Source organism: Urocampus carinirostris, chromosome 20, assembly GCF_059441175.1.
Source record: "Urocampus carinirostris isolate Australia breed hairy pipefish chromosome 20, RoL_Ucar_1.0, whole genome shotgun sequence".
NCBI lineage: Eukaryota > Metazoa > Chordata > Actinopteri > Syngnathiformes > Syngnathidae > Urocampus > Urocampus carinirostris.
The window spans coordinates 9,513,558-9,530,992 of NC_142368.1; the positions used below are offsets into that span (position 1 = coordinate 9,513,558).

At 38.8% G+C, this 17,435-nt stretch overlaps 2 protein-coding genes across 2 annotated transcripts in view; both read left to right on the forward strand.

Annotated features, from left to right (window-relative positions):
- chga (chromogranin A) overlaps positions 1–17,435 on the forward strand; it is a 569,746-nt gene that overhangs the window by 35,846 nt on the left and 516,465 nt on the right. The gene's annotated exons all lie outside the window — the stretch shown is intronic.
- Positions 669–10,878, forward strand: stx7l (syntaxin 7-like). Its single transcript, XM_088325374.1, has 10 exons — positions 669–820; positions 1,232–1,325; positions 5,253–5,322; positions 5,394–5,484; positions 5,545–5,682; positions 5,757–5,803; positions 6,982–7,072; positions 7,165–7,237; positions 9,588–9,670; positions 9,876–10,878. The coding sequence occupies exons 2-10, from the start codon at positions 1,241–1,243 to the stop codon at positions 9,969–9,971; spliced, it is 774 nt and encodes a 257-aa protein (XP_088181500.1). The 5' UTR covers positions 669–820; positions 1,232–1,240; the 3' UTR covers positions 9,972–10,878.

A 17,435-nucleotide genomic window follows, 5' to 3' on the forward strand; every position in this document is an offset into this window, starting at 1 on the left:
CTTTTGGATTACTCCAATACCAAATATGCTAATAAAAGACAAAAGAAACTCAATATGAATAAAATGATGACTCACAACACGTGGTAAGCTTTCTCTCCTGGCTTTGATCTCTTTGATCCCCGGCAAAACTAACATCAAATGCGACAGAAACAAAATGAAAATCAATCCAAACAGCTTGCCAACATCATTTTTGCCGTTCCATGTATTCCGTTACTCCCCAAGCCTGCACAAAATTTAGTAATTTTATTCATATTTACTTTCTTTTGTCTTTTATTAGCATAATTTGTATTGGAGTAATCCAAAAGTAAGTGAAAGTAATCCAGTTAAAGTAACCCTACCCAACCCTGTTGTCATGTTATAAGCTATAAAGTTACAAATTTAAACCAGGATTTTTTGACCAAGGGCCTGTGCCAAAATAAACGCGTCACAGTTTCAGGATGAGCAAAACCAAATTTACATTTTTACACTGATATCTTTTGAAAGTAATATTGCAATGTGAACTTTGGAAGGGTAAATCTTTAGGAATTATTTTAAACAAAATCAAACGGCAACTCAAAGAGAAACGTTTGATTCTCGCATGGTGACGTCACACACAGGGGCGGAACCACACGAAGTCGTAGAACGTTAGATTATTTTTCAAGTTAATTTATACAAAAGTGTAATCATGCAATATATATATATATACATATATTTAATTCAATTAGAATTAATAAAATAAAAATAATCACAAGACCATTTTAGAGGGCCGTGATTTTGAACAGGCTCCAACGTCACGTGTTAGGTGGAGACCAGGAAGTAACCCAACGAGAAAGCTGCGAAGGTAAAATAAACAAATATCTTAAATACATTTTTTAAACATACTCTAAATTATAAATAGCATTTATTGCGATACTGGAATGTATTATGGTTTGTTAGTGTGGCAGGGGGGCGTGAAAAAAACGCTTTGTGTATGTCTGGAAAAAACAAAACGGCTTTAACTTCAGTTTGGCGTAACTTGACGTTAAATCATGAGGACACATTAACAAGTCATTATGAAAATGTCTGTTATTTTCTCGTTAGCCTCCTCATTTCCTCCCTGTTACGACTTTAACCAAATATAATCTGTTATGGAGAGAGAGACAAACTCTGTCTGAAAGAGTCCTTTTGAGTCAGGCCAACTTTGAAAGCACTTGATTGAACTATTTCACGAAATACTATTTGATGGTTGAATGACCTCTTTCTCTTCTTTCAGTTCTTCATTATGGCGTACCAGGCTGGTTTTCCGGAGGAACCTAATGCTTTGGTTCAAAACATTAGCTCCAACATCCAGAGACTCTCCCTGCTGAGTAATTCAAACACACACACACTATTCTATGAAATGAAAATGAAATGATCTGCATTTATATGGAGCTTTTCAAGTCAATGACTTCCCAAAGCGCTTTACAATGTGCTCCACATTTCCCAATAGCGGCCTTGCAGCCATGTAAGGCGCTAACCTGCTTATTGGGGGTATTAGGGGTTCAGTGTCTTACCCAAGGACACTTCGACATGTAACACGGACGAGCCGGGATTCGAAATGGGATCCCTTGATCCCAAGACAAGCGCTCTACCTCCTGAGCTACTACCGCCCCATATATCTAGATGTTCTAAATTATATGATCTTTCAAAAAAAAAAAAAATGGAGTATAGTGTCATCCATACACACGAGCTTAATTCGTTGCAAAATCATACTTGTAGCTGCTTTTTTTCTCGATATGAAATCATTTTCAACTAATCGACCCATTTCATGTCATGTCAAGTCAAGTCATGTTTATTTGTATAGCTCTTAATCACAAGGAGTCTCAAAGGGCTGCACAGACCACAGATGATTGCAAACCACAGACTATTATGACACCATCGCCTGATCTAAAACCTGCATGAGGGCAAATAATACATAGATATTGTCAACATAAAATATAGGTTATTCATATGCTATAGAATAGAAGTGTGTTTTAAGTTTAGATTTAAACATTTCCACTGAGGTTGCAGATCAAATCTCAGGGGGGAAAGTTCCACAGCACTGGGGCCTGATTGGAGTACGCTCTCTAAGTCATGTTATTTGTATAGCCCTTAATCACAAGAAGTCTAAAAAGGGCTGCACAGATCACGGACTATTGCAAACCACAGATTAATATTACACCATCTGATCTAAATCCTATATGAGGGAAAGGAAAATCTCAAAAACCTCAGCATGAGGGAAATGAAGAAACTTTGAGAAGGTTAAGGATGTGATGCAATTTAGTTTGACTCACTGCTGTTGAATTAACATCATTTCAGACCTCCCAAAAGTACGAAAGTTAACCAACCTTAAATAGCCATTAAAAAACATCTCCCCGAACACTACAAACACATTCATTTGGGGCTGCTAATCAATAAAATCAATTACAATTCATTGTTAAAAGCGTTGGCAACTGATTGCATTATCGTGATTTCCAAGCCACTAACGATGTTAAATCAATGCAAACAAGCCTGCACACAATTCTGTTGAGAAGTAGTATCACTAGTCCGACAGAGAGCGACCTAAGACGGTTTTTATTTTACTTTTAAATCATTTTTCATTAAACATTGTGTCTGTACAAAGATGGCCTAAACGTTACAACTTCCATCCATCCATCCATTATGTGCACCACTTATCCTCAGTCGGGTTGCGGGGGTGTTGGAGTCCATCCCAGCTATCTTCGGGCAGTGGGCAGGGGACACCCTGAAATGGTTGCCAGACAGTCGCATGGCACACAGAAACAAACAACCAATCGCTCATTCACACCTAGGTAGAATTTGGACCGGCCAATAATCCTGAGATGCAGGTTTTTGGAATTTGGGAGGAAACCGGAGTGCCCCTAGGAAACCCACGCAAGCACAAGGAGAACATACAAATTCCGCACAGGAAGGCTGGTAGCTGGATTTGAACCCACAACCTCAAAATTGTGCCGCGGACGCACTAACCTAGCTGCAGTGCCACAAAATCAATAGTAATAGGCCAAAAACTCACTCGCTCATTCACACCTAGGGTTAATTCAGACCGACCCATTAGCCTGACATGCATGTTTTTGGGATGTGGGAGGAGCCCCTTGCAAGGACGGGAAGAACATGCAAACTCCACACAGGAAGGTTCGATCCCATGACCTCAGAACTGTGCCGCATACGTTGCTGTTTCATTTCGTGTAAGATAATTCATAAGATTTACCCCTTCCAAAGTTCACATTGCGAAATGACTTGCAAAAGATATCAATGTAAAAAGATCATTTGGTTTTGCTCATCCTGAGACTCTTAACGCGTGCTTCTTTACTGTGCAAGTGACTATAAACACTTTGATTGGATTGAATTTAAAAATAGACTCATCAGAGAATCATCAAGATCAGTCTGAAGCATGATACTGGGACAATATAAAGCCGGAGTAGCTCATCAAAGTCGTCTTGCAGCCATCACTTTCAATAATAATACGCAACCATGGTCCTCTTACATCCGTGAGTGTAGTAAATTCAACGTGTAAAATATTTACATACCGTATTTTCCGCACTATAAGGCGCACCGGGTTATAGGGCGCACCCCCAAAAAATTGTTTTTTGTCCTATTTTTGACATACATAAGACGCACCGGATTATAAGGCGCTACAATGGGAACGTCGACAAAACAGTCAGATAGTTCAGTCAAACTTCTTACCCCCTTAACATTCCGAAAGCTTGCAAAGACGCAAATACGTGTCGAGAACACGTGCAAATGCGGTGTCCGTACGATGTCACTCAAATGCATCGTTCCATCATTCGGAAGGTTAAAGTCTTGGTATTCAAGAAATGCCAACCATTCCTTAGTTTCTATTTTCTTTTTCGCTCGCAACTTTACTGTATATATGACAATAAACACTTGGAATTGAGTTTAATTTAAAAATAGACACTCCATTCCATCCATTATCTGCACCGCTTATCACAGAAACATCGAGTTAAGTTTGAAACAAGATACAGGGATAATATATATAGCCAGAGTAGCTCACCGAAGTCGTTGTGTTCATAATAATGTGCAGCCGTGGTCCTCTTATATCCGTGATTTTAGTAAATCCAGGAGAATAAAATATTTACGAATACAAAATAGTAAAAAAATGCTTTCTGTATGCCGTCAGCCACGTGCTATACGCATTCAATTTTTTTTCGGCCAATTGCAGGCTTTGTTTTGCCGTTCAAGCCAATGCCAGCCTGTAAATGATAAAAAGGATCCTCCCCTTGACCTCCGAATAACTTTAGCCAATAGTGATCCATTCAAATTATGATTGACACATTGGTTAGCCAATGAAACGCCGGTAAATAAATCCCAGCATACACCGCTGACTACTTGGCGTTTGGGGGAAAATCTAGTCGGCGGCTGCAAGTTAGTTGCAAGACTTTGCGAATTAATTTTGTTCCATAAATAAGGCGCACTGTATTATAAGGCGCATGGTCAGTTTTTGAAAAAAAAAATAAAGGCTTTTAGGTGCGCCTTATAGTGCGGAAAATACGGTACTTCAAAACACGCAAAAATGCCCACAAATAAAAGAAAAATCAGCCGAGAAGCATCTGCATCGATGGACGTTGCTTGCTGTCTGTTTAGCCCCATAATTCCTGTTTACAGATACAGACTAGGACAAAATGTTTTCTCCATGCCTTAAAACAACCTAACGTGTGATTCACATCTTTTTCGGCCAATTACAGGCTTTGTTTTGCCCCGCTTTAGCCTATGCAAACCCGTAAATGCTAGAAAGGACCCGCCTCCTTTTTCTCTGAATAACTTTAGCCAATAACGACCGATTCAAATGATGATTAACACATTAATTAGGAAATGAAACGCCGGTATATATACCCCAGCATACACCACAGGCTACTTCGCCTACGAGTGAAAATCTAGTCTGTGGCTGCTTGCCTTAGTTGCAAGATGTTTTTCCATATATAAGGTATGAGGCGCATGGTCAGGTTTTGAAAAAAATAAAGGCTTTTAGGTGCGCCTTATAGTGTGAAAATGTGGTACTCTACCGGTACAACCAAGGCAGGAAGCGCATGAGAAAACTGGACTGAGCTAATGGCACTGAGCGGTCTCGAGCCGTGGCCTGGTGGTCTGCTCGTGAACTAGATTTTCCTTTTTAAAGCGACTTTTGTAAAAAAAAAAAACAAAAAAAAACTAGTGTGCCGAAAACCTCGTGTGTATGTGTGTAGAGGTACTTGTGTAAAGGGGTGCCACTGCATTAAACTCCCAACAAACTTGGTTTGAAGCATCAGAGTTGCAGAGGGTGCTGTCGCTGCTTGGAACCGATCAGGACAGCGAGCAACTGCAACAAAGTCTGTAAGTAGTGCTCATTTTCAGTGCATTCATGTTTTACAAACCAAATCCTTTAAATGTTACCTCTACACCAGAGAGCAGAAACAGCAACAAGGTAACCAGCTCGCCAAGGAGACCGACCGGCTTATCAAAGCGTTCAGTGCACTTACTGTGACCGTAGACCAGGTAAAGGTACTGACACTTTCATAAGATGAATTTTCTGTGAGACAAACCTTCGAATTTCAGCGGCAGAGAAAGCTGCAAAAAGAGCGATTGCTCAACGAGTTCTCGGCGGCGTTGAACACCTTCCAAAAGACTCAACGGGAGGCGGCTGAGAAAGAACGAGAGTTTTTGGCCCGAGTCCGAGCCAGCTCCAGGGTTTCTGTGAGTAACTTTTCAACTTGAAAAAAAACCCCATTCCTCTCACTTATACTTGTAATGTCATCTTTTTTCTTTAGGTGGGGCAGCCTGAGCCTTACTATGGTAGTGAATCATCTTTCCCAAGGTAGCACTTTCGTTTATTTATATCCAGGGTTTGGTAGGGTTTATTTTAACTTGATTACTTTCAATTACTTTTGGATTACTCCAATACCAAATATGCTAATAAAAGACAAAAGAAACTAAATATGAATACAATTATGACTCTCAACACGCGGTAAGCTTTCTCTCCTGGCTTTGATCTCTTTGATCGCCGTCAAAACTAACATAAAATGCGACAGAAACAAAATGAAAATAAATCCAAACAGCTTGCCAACATCATTTCTGTTGTTCCATGTATTCCGTTACTCCCCAAACCTGCACAAAATTTAGTCATTTTATTCATATTTGGTTTCTTTTGTCTTTTATTAGCATATTTGGTATTGGAGTAATCCAAAAGTAATTGAAAGTAATCAAGTTAAAGTAACCCTACCCAACCCTGTTTATATAACCTAATTTAAGTTATCTTTACAATAAGGGACATTGTGTATTATGAAGCGCCTCCAAGAGGTACAAAAACACCGATTTGAACAAATAGCAAAAATACATGAACTATTATTAAACATGCATATCTTTAAAATAACATAGGTAGAGCAATTTGTATTTAACATAACATGAGGCTCACTCAGAAGGAGTAGACAGTTGTCGCAATTTTGCTCCTTCGGTTACCCCCAAAAACCAAAAACCTTGTAAAAGGCTCAGCAAAAAGATTAGAGAGAAAAATGGTCAAGTTTGGTCACTTTGAGTCTCCGTTCTTTGTATCTTTTCCTTCTGCTTTGTAGCACTCCTTTTTGATTGCACTCATACCAGCTCAGTAGCCTAGATGGTAAGGCGCCCGCTTTGAGACTGGGAGGTCGGTGGTTCGCGCCCCGGCCGAGTCATTCCTAAGACTTAAAAAGTGGTCGGCGGCGCCCTCTGTTGGCTGCGGCTGCATCGGCTCGCTACAACGGGTCAGGTGCAATCGACATTTCGTTCTGTGTACATTGTTACACAGAATGACAATACAAGGAAATTATTATTATTATTATATTGTCGCTTTTACAGTAGGACTTGGTGATTGGCCCGAAAAATATTTTTGCAATCACTCTAGACAAATAAGATTTTTTTTCTTCAAAAGAGAAAATATATTAAATCAAAATATTTATCTAGTTATATAAAAGTAAACAAATTACCAAATCATATCGGCCATATTTTGTTTTACCACAGTGGAACACAGGTACAGGATGAGGCCGAGGCCGTCAGCGAAGACGACCTCCGATTGATCCAGGAGAGAGAATCGTCCATCAGGCAGCTGGAGGTATCCAATGCATTAAAACAATGACACTCTACGGTTTGAACCATATCAGTGTTAATATTTTTCACTCAACTTGGTCTTCTTGTTTTCTCCAGTCAGACATCACTGACATCAATGACATCTTCAAGGACCTTGGGATGATGGTGCATGATCAAGGCGACATGATCGGTATTTAAAAAAACAACAACATGTGAATTGGCTGCTAATTTCTTTCAAGTTGAAAGGGTGTAGGAGCACTTTTGTCATGGCAGAAATGTTTTTTGTCTTTGAATTTACCTTTTTGAATTGGGATTATTTGCTTAGATTATATAAAATGACTAACCCAATTTAATGGGGAAGTCATGTTAACGAGAAACATAGTGAGGAATACATTATTGACTTGATTCTTTCTGCGTTACAATAGTTCCTTTGGGGCTTTTGTTGTTCTGCAAATTTAGTGAACCCAATTAAATAGCCATGTTTGGAGTTCAAGGACTTGAAAGGAAGTGTCTTTCAGATTAAGAATACGAATTATTGCAGCAGGGTGGATGACTAGTGACTACTAAAAATGCTTGCAAGGTTGATTGGCAGTCAAAATCGTCCCTAGGAATAGCTGGAAAATGAATGACCTGATAAATTCCACACATCTTTGCTATAATGTGATAAAAAAACACATCTCCAGTTCTTAACTTTTGTGTCTTTGATAACAATGCAACACATTTTCCATAAAGGTGATAATGAAAGGACATTTTGTTTCATATGACACAGATGATAAGTTTAAAAGCTGCAATAATAGTGTAGCCATCTATTCTTGGATAAATGGTTTTAATCAGGTATGAGTAATTCAAGGCTCAATTGCTAATACCCGCCTTTTTTTTTTAGGTAGCAGTACTCCGATCGTAGCTGATACCAGTATCGGCTGATCTCTAATGGTCATTTATAAATCAGGAACATGGTTTTAATCAAAATGTAGATTGTAGTTAAATAAATAGAATATTAGCAGAATTATCATGTGATGATTGCAGTTAGAAGGGAATGTTATGGAATAATGGTATCTGTGGCGATGCCTACTTAATATTTGGGTGTTGATCTGAAAAAAGTTGGTATCATCTATTCCTAGTTTTAATTTTCTATCCGGAAGTACATGCATTACTGAATAATTGTTATATGACTGTTCTACTGAGTTCAGTTACAGCTCCAATAGTTGTGAAACATTGCTGACTCTGATTATTTCAGTAAATCACTAATGATCATCTTATCCTTTCATATCAAAATAATTTCGCTCACTTAAAAAAAATTTAAAAATCCCATCTTTAAGTGATTTAAAAACCAATACAATATTTGTGAAATTATTGAATTTAAGAATTGTATTTTGTTTAATTTGATAAAATCATCTGCCAGTAGAATAAGAACATTCTACTAGGAAACAAGTATTATTTTATTTACAACATTTGTAGCCGGACCTTTTGTCTACATTGCTCCTAAACGAATTATTGATTCTGTAAACAAAGTGACGTGAGGTATCCAATAGAATATTTTCTATATGCAGTGTTTTACCACTGGCCGTGTGGGGGAAACGTTTTAAACGTTCCAAAATACATTTTTTTCTAAAATTAATTGTTCCTAACAGTTTGATCGTTCTAAAGTTCAATTTTTGGCTAAAACAGACATACTCGAGACATATAGGGAGTGATTGGACAAACAGTACACACAGACATACTTCCCCTTTAACCTTGGCACAAATTAGACCAAATTAGGGTTCCTCCTTTGTACTGATTGTACAAGGACTACATCAGGGAGTAGCGTACATACAACAAAATATTAAATAATGAAATCTCAAGACTGAAGCATCGTGAATTTTATAAAAAGGATCCTGTTAGTCAAGTCAAGTGATGTGTAGCCCTTAATCACATGGAGTCTTAAATGCCTGCACAGACCACAGATTATTGCAAACTACAGACTGTTACCACACAATTCCCTGATCTAAAACCTACATATACATCTCGCTTATCCGGGGAACAAAAAGAGTGAAATAAAACACAGCATGTATTCATACAAATAAAACGTCAGCCTTTTGAAGAGCTTAGTACAATCAAATTAATACAATTGAAGTTTGATTTCTGTGCATATGTCCCAAGTCAGTGCATGGGTAAAATGTAGCAGCATTCTTTTTTTATCTTTTGATACCAAATCAACACACCCTTCCTTGGGCCTGAGCAACAAAAGACAAAAAATATCCCTTAGTGTCATTCAAAATATATACTCACAAAAATCAGAAATCACGTATTAAAAACCGTTACTCTGTGACTAAAAAGTGCCGGAGTCAGAAAATCCACAATATTTATCAGATTAATTAATCTTTGCATTGGTTCCAAATCGGATGAAGCCGGTTCCATAACTTTAGTTCAAATGGCTTGTTCAATTTAGGTGGATCATCAGCCTAGTATTAAAAAAATAAAAGCTCCCATAGGAACTAGCCTTTTAAGATGTAAATACATGAATAAAATCATCAGTTCCTGCTTTTTTCTCTGTCCCGCAGACAGTATAGAGGCCAATGTGGAGAATGCAGACGTTAATGTCCAGAACGCCACGCAACAGCTGGCACGCGCTGCCGATTATCAGGTAACGAAAAACAGCATAAACGTAGATAAGAAATGGGTTAAAAGTCAGAAAGGTACATGAGTTTTTCTGAGAAAAAAAAAAAGAATTGCACAATTGTAATCAGTCAGACACGACGAATAACCCCAGTGAACTCCTCTATGAAAATAAATACTCAGTAGAAAGAGTCGACATTAGGCTGAACTTTTACCCTTGTCCTTCTTCCCAGCGGAGTTCTCGAAGGAAGATCTGCATCCTGATCATCATTTTGGTGGTTGTCGCAGTGATCGTGGGACTTATCATCTGGGGCGCCTCCCAGAAATGAGACTTTCCTCCTTCCCGTCATCTCCCGGTGCCCCAAAAATTTCCGAACTCAACGGCCACTTCATTGGGTACGCACACACTACTTGTGCCGGTCCAAACGACTATAGCAGCGGCAAACATTTCTGTCCCAGTGTCAAACAAGAACAGCATCCCGGGTCAAGTACAGATCTCTGCCGAAGCTAAATGAACATCTACACTTTTGATAGCAATTTAATGACTCAAATGCTGAACCTAGTAAAACATTTCATGATTTAGTTTTATTATAGCATACAGCTGGATAAAGAATCCCATTCTTAATCTTAAAAGAAACAAGAATACTGGCTTATAATGTATAAATTAGTAAGGAGTGAACCTATGAAGTAATGCAACTTTACAAAATTGAAAAAGAACTACAGTAAATAGAATGAAATGATAGGAATGGGTCTGTAGGCTGTATGTTGTAAATTAATTATGAACTGACCGCACAATTTTTTTTAACGTAATGTCTTGAGTTTAAATCATAAACCATAAGCATGAAGGCAAGATTCTTGATGAAGATTGTGAGATTGTGCAAGTGTTTCCGAAGTTGTGACCAAGCAGTTATGCGTTGCACAATCCTAGCATTGAGTGCATTTATTTCTCAATGTGGTCAAACTTGGCTGACTCTTAGGCACTGTTCTGAGTATGCTTCTTTTATATTCAAATGTAACGTTAGGTTTGCTTTTAAATGATATATAAAAATAATGTTCTTTATTTTTTTTGAAGATGTTTGGCCTTGCCACCCGATATGACTTGTCAATATGAAGGAAGCTAAACGTACGGTGAGTAAACTAAAACAAACAGAAGCAGAATAGATCAAAAATGTTGCTTTTTTTTTTGTAAATGCGCCGACTCCCATGTGCTCATTTTAATAAATGTAACTTATCACAGCAGGGTCATGTCTGGAGTGCTATGACAGCAAGAAGTTGTAATAGGATATAATACAAAAGGGAGAACATGCTCAGGTAATTTGATTCTCATAGGTTTCAAAATGCATATGTTTTGAAGGGCTTTGTTTCCATAAGTTCTTTGGAATGCATCCAAATTAAAATTTTGGGACAAACACTTGAATACATTTCAAAAAATGAAAACTTTTTGCTAAAAAGGGCAAAAATAAAATGCTTAACACTGACTTAATAAGACTAGTTTATGATCTTATATGTATTTGCTTAAATTCAAGTATTAAGGACAAAGAGACTTAAAGAGAAATATAAATAGCTTCTCTTTCTGTCAAAACTGAAAACGCATTTTTGTTCATTTCTGTCAAAAAAACATTTGCCCTTAATTTGGTGCATCCCTAATACAATGACGTGCACCGCCAGGCTGTACTTGCCCAAGACACACCCCAGGAAGCGGTGCCCCTACGATCCAGGCGGTGTGCCGAACACACTCGTCATTTTATATTAACGGTCGTTATAGTAATCTGCGAATTAGGTCAAATCGAAGCCAAGCCCAAAACCCTGCGCGTCATTGCGGCGCTGGAAACGAGCTGCCATGACGCGAGATGAGATCAGGGTGGGCTCATAAACGCCGGGCGAGTCATTGCGGGCTTGGCCAACGTGGAGGTGGAAGTAACAGGTTGCTGACGCGCGGGAGGAAAATGTTGCTTTGGCAGGGCCGAGAAGAGATTTTGGACGCTCAGGTGCGAATACATCATCTGGAGCACCAGGAAGGTGCGAGAGACGCTTGCGTAGGAATGTTGCGAATTGCTGCAAAGAGCCCAGCGTGTTTTTCCTACTACGCACTCTTTGCCGGATGACTTAAGGAGGTGTGGTGTTTGAGCATCGTTAATTGCTCACATTAAATGTAAGTGCTATACGCAACTTGCTATGTGAAAAACCAGTTTCTACAATATTTATTCCTAAAGGGTTCTACAGTATATTCCTGATAACTGTGTTTTTTCCATATTTATAACTCAAAGATTTCAGATCATCAAATTTATTTTAATATCACACAAAATGCAGTTTTGAAAGGTTGATTCCATTTATCAAGGCATGAAAAATCTTAGGCCAATCTTAAGAGTATTTACCCCCCTCGTTAAATCACAAAGAAACTGTGACTAACCACCGTTTTGGGAAAGCTGAGGTCAAATTGACAGACCACACCCAAAATTGATTGCCACGTGACAAGTCACGAAATCACTCAAATGAAGTCCGTTAGACAAAGTATGCCACAAAATTTCAAGAACACAATTGACATGCCATGATCCAAAGAAGTTTCAGAAAGAAAAAAGTGATTTCAATAAATTAGTGTGGAACTCTTCACAAAACATTTTCAAAGTCTGTAACCACTGTCAAAGCCATTATCCAGAAATGGAGAAAACTGGGAAGAGTGGCAAACCTTCCGAGGAGTGCTCGACCAACTAAGATTACTCCAAGATTGCGACGACGAAGCATCCAGGAGGTTATACAAGAACCTCGAAAAATATCCAAAGAACTGCAGGCTTCGCTGGCTTACGTTAAGGTCAGTGTTCATAATTCCACTATGAAAAACACACTGGCCAAGAATAACAGCCATTGCTGTTATAAATGAACACAGTCATCTCACATTTACCAAAAAGCATCTTGATTATCCTCAAGACCTTTGGAGAAACATTCTGTGGACTGATAAGTCAAAAGTTGATTTTATTGGAAGGTGTGCAGCCTGTTACATCTGGTGTAAAAATGGCACAGCATTTGACAAAACCAACATGATTCCAACAGTAAAGCATGGTGGTGGCAGTGTGATGCTCTGGGGCTGCTTTGCTGCCTCAGGACCAGGACAACTTGCTGTGGTTGATGGAAAAATGAAATTTCATGTTTACCAGAAGATCCTGAAGGAGAACGTCCGGCTTTCGGTCGTGCTCTCAAACGCAAGTGCTTTGTGATCGTGCAGCAGGATAACAATCCGAAACACACCATAAAGTCCAGCTCTTTAATGTCTTTTTTAAAACAAAAGAAAAAATAAATCATACTGGAAAAACAATCATATGTTTTAAAAAACCCAATAGGCTTCTGATGTAATTGAAATATACAAATATGCAGATACATGCATACAAATTAAAACAAAATAGTGAACAAAAAAGATTTTATATTTCTCGAGAAAATGGCTTTAAATTGTATAAATTTGGTTCAGAATTTAATTGGATGGTTAATGATTTAATACCCAAAATAGCCTCTTTTTTCTCTGCTTCCTTTATTGATACTAATCTTCACAACATATTGTATTTTTAGCTTTAAATTATCTATTTTGCAGTTCAATGATATGGATAAAGAACAATAATATAGTCAAATAAATAATGCAGACGTGGTTTGATTCTAACAAACTGCATTTTATTTACATGTCAAGGAAAATGAAATCAAGCGAAACAACAAACAACATTGTTGACACAAGAACTTGCATTGTTATTAAGGGAATGTGGAGACACTCTGCTTCAGGAATGAAAGTACTGATCAATAAACCAGGTTTTAAGTTAATCAATTCAAATAATTGGGAATTATATCTAAATGTGTCGGAATAAAATATTCATGCCCAGCACCAAGACAGTTTGTTGCGATATCCTTTGTTGCGTTACCTTTGGGTCAGACAAAACATCACATGGGGGTCAGAAGAGATTGCATGGTCAGTGGAGAAAGCCAGTTTCTCCCATTTTGGGGGACTGATCTTGCGGACTTCATGGCGGCAAAACATCCAGGGACGGATCCATGACGGGACATCCATGCCTCGTTATTTGCTTGTGGAAGGATTCCTCACTCGGGCCTGCTATGGGTTTCGGCCTTCTTTGTCCCCATTGGCCAAGGGGGCCAAAGGTCAACCAGGCCCTCTGGGCTCCCTGTCCAGAAAGTAACTCATGAAGAATAGAGGAAGGTGTTTGTGACTGGGCTTCTAAATGCCGCTGATGTCAGTCATCGGCAGGGTTGGGTAGGGTTACTTTAACTTGATTACTTTCAATTACTTTTGGATTACTCCGATACCAAATATGCTAATAAAAGACAAAAGAAACTAAATATGAATAAAATGACCTAATTTTGTGCAGGCTTGGGGAGTAACGGAATACATGGAACGGCAAAAATGATGTTGGCAAGCTGTTTGGATTTATTTTCATTTTGTCTGTCGCATTTTATGTTAGTTTTGCCGGAGATCAAAGAGATCAAAGCCAGGAGAGAAAGCTTACCACGTGTTGTGAGTCATCATTTTATTCATATTTAGTTTCTTTTGTCTTTTATTAGCATATTTGGTATTGGAGTAATCCAAAAGTAATTGAAAGTAATCCAGTTAAAGTAACCCTACAAAACCCTGGTTATTGGCGGCGTGTCGTGTGACCGGTTGGAGTCCCTGTTAATGCTTTTCAAAATAAAGTTCTCCAATCGGTTGATTTTAACAAATGTCGATAATGGGCGAAATTCTGTTCGGACACGCAACGAAAGAAATCTTGCATGAAACATGACACATATGCAAATCACAAATCTTTTGATTACAAATGAAGGAGGTTCAATTCTTTATTATACTGCTGGAGAATCTGGTCACTTCCTGTGAATGAATTCAATGTCTGTCCATGGTTGGTGGTGTGCGTGCTCTTGTGTGCACTAATGCACTAATTTTGAGTCTTGGAAAATGTTAGAGGAAGTCAAGTCAAATTTATTTATATAGCCCTTAATCAGAAAAATGTCTCAAAGGACTGCTCAGGATTACAATGACACAATTACCTGATCTTAAACCAACATGCGGGCAAGGAACAACTCAAAACCTCAGCGTGAGGAAAAAGAGAAACCTTGAGAATGAAATGAAATGATCTGCATTTATATAGCGCTTTTCAAGTCAATGACTTCCCAAAGCGCTTTACAATGTGCTTCACATTTCCCAATAGCGGCCGTGCAGCCATGTAAGGCGCTAACCTGCTTATTGGGGGTATTAGGGGTTCAGTGTCTTACCCAAGGACACTTCGACATGTAACACGGAGGAGCCGGGATTCGAACTGCAATCTCTTGATCCCAAGACGAGCGCTCTACCTCCTGAGCTACTGCCGCCCCCCTCACAAGTGGTATCCCCCTTCCAAGATGACCAGGGTGAATTACATTTAGCATTACAGTACACAAACATAGTAAACACTAGGTAACATGTTGAAAATTTGTCCTGTAAGTGCATGAGAGCAGCGACGCCCCCAGCCTGTAGTCTCGTCCAGAAAGTCTATGACGGCCACGACGCAGCTTCCCATCTCTGCCAGCTGGTCCATGCAGGCGTTCACATGCATCAGGTCAAACACTGGTCCGCTGACTCATCTGTGGCAGTTCAGTCAACTACACATTTTATACACGTGTTTATATATGAGTGTTTGAAACTAATTATTAGGACAGTGCGTCCGAATTAAGGGTTTGATCTCGGCATTGGTGGGGACACGTCCTCTCCGTCCATGCTAAAACTACCCCATTGGACCATATGTCTCTTTTATCCCGGAGGGATTACTTGATCAGTCCTTGATTAAAACAGTACATCCTGCTTCTTGCAGTATATGATTCTTGGATGCCTCCTTTCAATCAAACTGAGTGCACCAAGGTCAAGCTTGTCATTGTATATCAACAAGTGAGGCTGAGTCATGCTAGCATTTAAAAAAGCCTGCACAAGAGGGGCATTTATCGGCCCGTGCTGAATCATATGCACGATGACTCAAAATGACTGTAACTCAGTTGACTTTGATGCCCTGCTGAGAGTTCGCTCACAACTTCTCCAGTGTGAAAGGGAAAGTATGATGTTTATTTCCATTAATAAAGCATCCTAAACTCAGCTCTGCTGAGGTCATTTCAGGAATCGAGGTGACGCATCTTTGACAGTTTTGTCTTGTAAATACATCTTAGCTTCGTGTATTTCTCTTTAGGAAAAAAATTAAAAAGATTACGTCAATGTTGTGGTAACACGTGATCAGGGTTGGGTAGGGTTACTTTAACTTGATTACTTTCAACTACTTTTGGATTACTCCAATACCAAATATGCTTATAAAAGACAAAAGAAAGTAAATATGAATAAAATTACTAAATTTTGTGCAGGCTTGGGGAGTAACGGACAGGTTTGGGTAGGGTTACTTTAACTTGATTACTTTCAATTACTTTTGGATTACTACAATACCAAATATGCTGATAAAAGACAAAAGAAACTAAATATGAATAAAATTACTAAATTTTGTGCAGGCTTGGGGAGTAACGGACAGGGTTGGGTAGGGTTACTTTAACTTGATTACTTTCAATTACGTTGGGATTACTACAATACCAAATATGCTAATAAAAGACAAAAGAAACTAATTATGAATAAAATGATGACTCACAACACGTGGTAAGCCTGCTCTCCTGGCTTTGATCTCTTTGATCGCCGGCAAAACTAACAATAAATGCGACAGAAACAAAATGAAAATAAATCCAAACAGCTTGCCAACATCATTTTTGCCATTCCATGTATTCCATTACTCCCCAAGACTGCACAAAATTTAGTAATTTTTTATTGGCATATTTGGTATTGGGGTAATCCAAAAGTAATTGAAAGTAATCAAGTTAAAGTAACCCTACCCAACCCTGGTAACGGAATACATGGAACAGCAAAAGTGCTGTTTCATTTTGTTTCTGTCGCATTTTATGTTAGTTTTGCCGGAGATCAAAGAGATCAAAGCCGGGAGAGAAAGCTTACCACGTGTTGTGAGTCATCATTTTATTCATATTTAATTTATTTTGTCTTTAATTAGCATATTTTGTATTGGAGTAATCCAAAAGTAATTGAAAGTAATCCAGTTAAAGTAACCCTACCCAACCCTGCACGTGATGAATGAGTAGTTTTGGTTCAGCGAAGGTGCAAAAACCTGCATATGTTGGTGGGTCGTGGTTGTTTTTCCCAGCAGGGGGCGGTAGCTGATAAGCTCATGGTTAAAAAAAACACTGCATTAGAATGCCATCGCTTTCGTTTCTTTTAATATAAACGCATTCTCTCTTACAACTTATTCACGGATGCAATTACAATTTAGGCAAATCTCCAAGCACTACCTTGTAAATATTTTTTTCTATTTATCCCCAGTATTCTCAGTCTGTATTGAATGTTTATCATGGAGTGCCACGTTTAGTCTAATTGTAAACAATGTTCTCTAGGTTGTTATCAATGACATTAACTATAGTTCTAATTATATTTATATGTAATGACATCCTCCTATTATCTTACTATGGTTTTTTCTTTATTGGGAAATATAGGGTTTGCATTTTCAATCGAAATATTTAGTTTATTTTCAGTGTCTAAAACTCATGACAAAAAGTTACAAGACACCAGGGCAGACCCTCGGATGGGTCTGGCCTTGATGCGGCGAGGGGGCTTGCGTGTTCCAGTGACCCTGGAGAGCGATACCGTCGGGAGCTTGCTCCTGGTAGGGTCACCCATGGCGGGCCGGTCTCCAGGGTAGGTTCCAGACAAACAAAGACCCCAGCGTGTCGGTACGCTG